At 43.4% G+C, this 2,500-nt stretch overlaps 1 protein-coding gene across 2 annotated transcripts in view; it reads right to left on the bottom strand.

Annotated features, from left to right (window-relative positions):
• LOC121720575 (A disintegrin and metalloproteinase with thrombospondin motifs 16) overlaps positions 1-2,500 on the bottom strand; it is a 56,126-nt gene that overhangs the window by 19,554 nt on the left and 34,072 nt on the right. For both annotated transcript variants that reach the window (XM_042106841.1, XM_042106842.1), the window contains 4 exons: positions 2,188-2,360; positions 1,652-1,782; positions 1,214-1,337; positions 316-560 (listed from right to left, as the gene is read on the bottom strand). In XM_042106841.1, coding sequence (XP_041962775.1) covers positions 316-560; positions 1,214-1,337; positions 1,652-1,782; positions 2,188-2,360 — 673 coding nt within the window. The remainder of the gene's footprint in view (positions 1-315; positions 561-1,213; positions 1,338-1,651; positions 1,783-2,187; positions 2,361-2,500) is intronic.

Below are 2,500 nucleotides of genomic sequence, written 5' to 3'. Positions count from 1 at the left end.
TTTGATTTCTCAAACCCACCTTTGCATATCTGGTATTTAGCGTTTTCATCCAAAGTGACACAGTCAGCTTTAACTTTAACGTCTGCATGGATTTGTTAATATCTGCTTAACCCTTGCAAGAATAAAGATTTACACATCTCTGCATAGACAGAGTTTTGAGCTGGCGCAGATCTCCATAAGCCACAGAGGTATCTCCAACCTGAAGCCCAACTGCTCAATGAGCTGGTCAAAACGCAACATGATTCTGTCCTGATCAATCAGCTGACCACCACAGTGTTATCTCCAACCAGGACCCTTACTGCTGAATCCACTCACCTCCACGAGAAGTGTCTCATTGGTCGGCCCGCTAGCGGTCAGGCTCTCTGGGCGGTTGTAGGGTCTGCGGTAGTCAAACACAGTGCCGGCAATGTTGTGTCTGCCTGGCCAATCGATGGTCCAGCGTCCATTCAAGTAGTATTTCTTCTGGACGTTCCTGATGGCCAGGTAGGAGCTGGAGGCGTTGAGCTCCAGCAGACGGATGCTGCGAGCTCCAGCAGGGATGCTCACCACTGTGTAATACTCTAACATGAATGAATGAGAGAGATACTTCACCACTGTGTAATACTCTAACATGAATGAATGAGAGAGATACTTCACCACTGTGTAATACTCTAACATGAATGAATGAGAGATACTTCACCACTGTGTAATACTCTAACATGAATGAATGAGAGATACTTCACCACTGTGTAATACTCTAACATGAATGAATGAATGAGAGATACTTCACCACTGTGTAATACTCTAACAAGAATGAATGAGAGATACTTCACCACTGTGTAATACTCTAACATGAATGAATAAGAGATACTTCACCACTGTGTAATACTCTAACATGAATGAATGAAAGAGATACTTCACCAATGTGTAATACTCTAACATGAATGAATGAGAGAGATACTTCACCACTGTGTAATACTCTAACATGAATGAATGAGAGAGATACTTCACCACTGTGTAATACTTTAACATGAATGAATTAGAGAGATACTTCACCAATGTGTAATACTCTAACATAAATGAATGAGAGAGATACTTCTGGGATACAACATCAGATAATTCCCATTACAGTAAAGAGTTTAATGAGAGGTCCAGTGGAAGAAAGACTCAATGTCTTTGAGTATGACTTTGAGTGGTGTATTGAGATGTCTAGTGTTGTGTGTAGTATCCGTACGGTTAGTCCGGTGCTGTTTGCTGTACTGGCCCCTGTAGACCTTGCAGGTGGAATTATTTCCCTGACACACACCACACACATCAGGTCTGGCCCGGGACCCAAGGACCCGGTCACACCCGACCCTCTAAGAGAGAGAGAGAGAGAGAGAGAGAGAGAGAGAGAGAGAGAGAGAGAGAGAAGTAGACAGACCAAGAGAGAGGGAGACAGACAGACAGAGAAACCGAGAGAGAGAAACTAAAACAGATGAAGACTAGAAAACTGCGTGCCAAGAAAAACATAAATCACAGCAATTTTGCAATGAATGATGATATATGATGACATATGAACAGGCAATGACTTGGACACCTATCCCGTGTTACCAGTCCGGTCATTCTAAGGACCTTTTAAAACTGTCAATATATAACATGACACATAACATGTGCTGCTGTGTGTCTGCACCTCACACACTCCGTCGATGCAGACATTGGGACTGCCGGGTGCACAGGGCGTCCCGTCCTTCACTTTGCTGGACAGGGCGAAGAAGAAGTCGTAGCCTTCAGCCAGACAGTGCAGCTTACATGCATCCCGATCTGGGGGAAAAGGATATGAAGCAGTCAGCCATACTGCAGAGTTTACACTCATGAACAGGGATCAGCATAGAGGGGGAATGCTAATGATTCACTGTTTTATCAATTAGTAACTACAACATACAGTATCTAGTCTAGCAAATCCATTTATAGAACAATTCTCTGTCTGAGAAATTCTTGCTTTCTTTACTTTTGTAAATACAGCATATCTACAGTAATCATAGATCAGATCACATTTAACTCTTTTGTTAATACAGCATATCTACAGTAATCATAGATCAGATCACATTTAACTCTTTTCAACAGCTTAAGAAGTGTTGGCACATTTCATGAGAAGAGGACCTGAGTTTGGGAACTGACATGTTATTGTGATTTGAACGGAGTGACTTGTTTCAGAGTCAGACTCACCATCCACATGTGTATAGGGGCTCCATTTGTAGTACCACCCTCTGAAGGGCTTACTGTTGAACTCTGCACACTGCACAGCTCTGAAGTCCGTGTTTCCGGGGGGACAGTCTTTAGTGTTGCACAGCTTGTAGGAGCGGGACAGGCCTTCACAAAACTGGCCCCCATACATGGGTCTGAGAAGAAGATGGAACAACAAGCAGGAGTCAAGTCTTCAGTTAAAGTATACTACAGGGATTTCACTGCTTCGGCCATTGGATTGCTTGATACTGAGCGCTGAGAATAAGCATGTTTGGTTTGGTAGCCGTCTATGGTC

This window comes from Alosa sapidissima, chromosome 10, assembly GCF_018492685.1.
Source record: "Alosa sapidissima isolate fAloSap1 chromosome 10, fAloSap1.pri, whole genome shotgun sequence".
Taxonomy (NCBI): domain Eukaryota; kingdom Metazoa; phylum Chordata; class Actinopteri; order Clupeiformes; family Clupeidae; genus Alosa; species Alosa sapidissima.
Note: the sequence above shows the minus strand (reverse complement) of the source record. Positions and strands in the feature narration are given on the sequence as shown.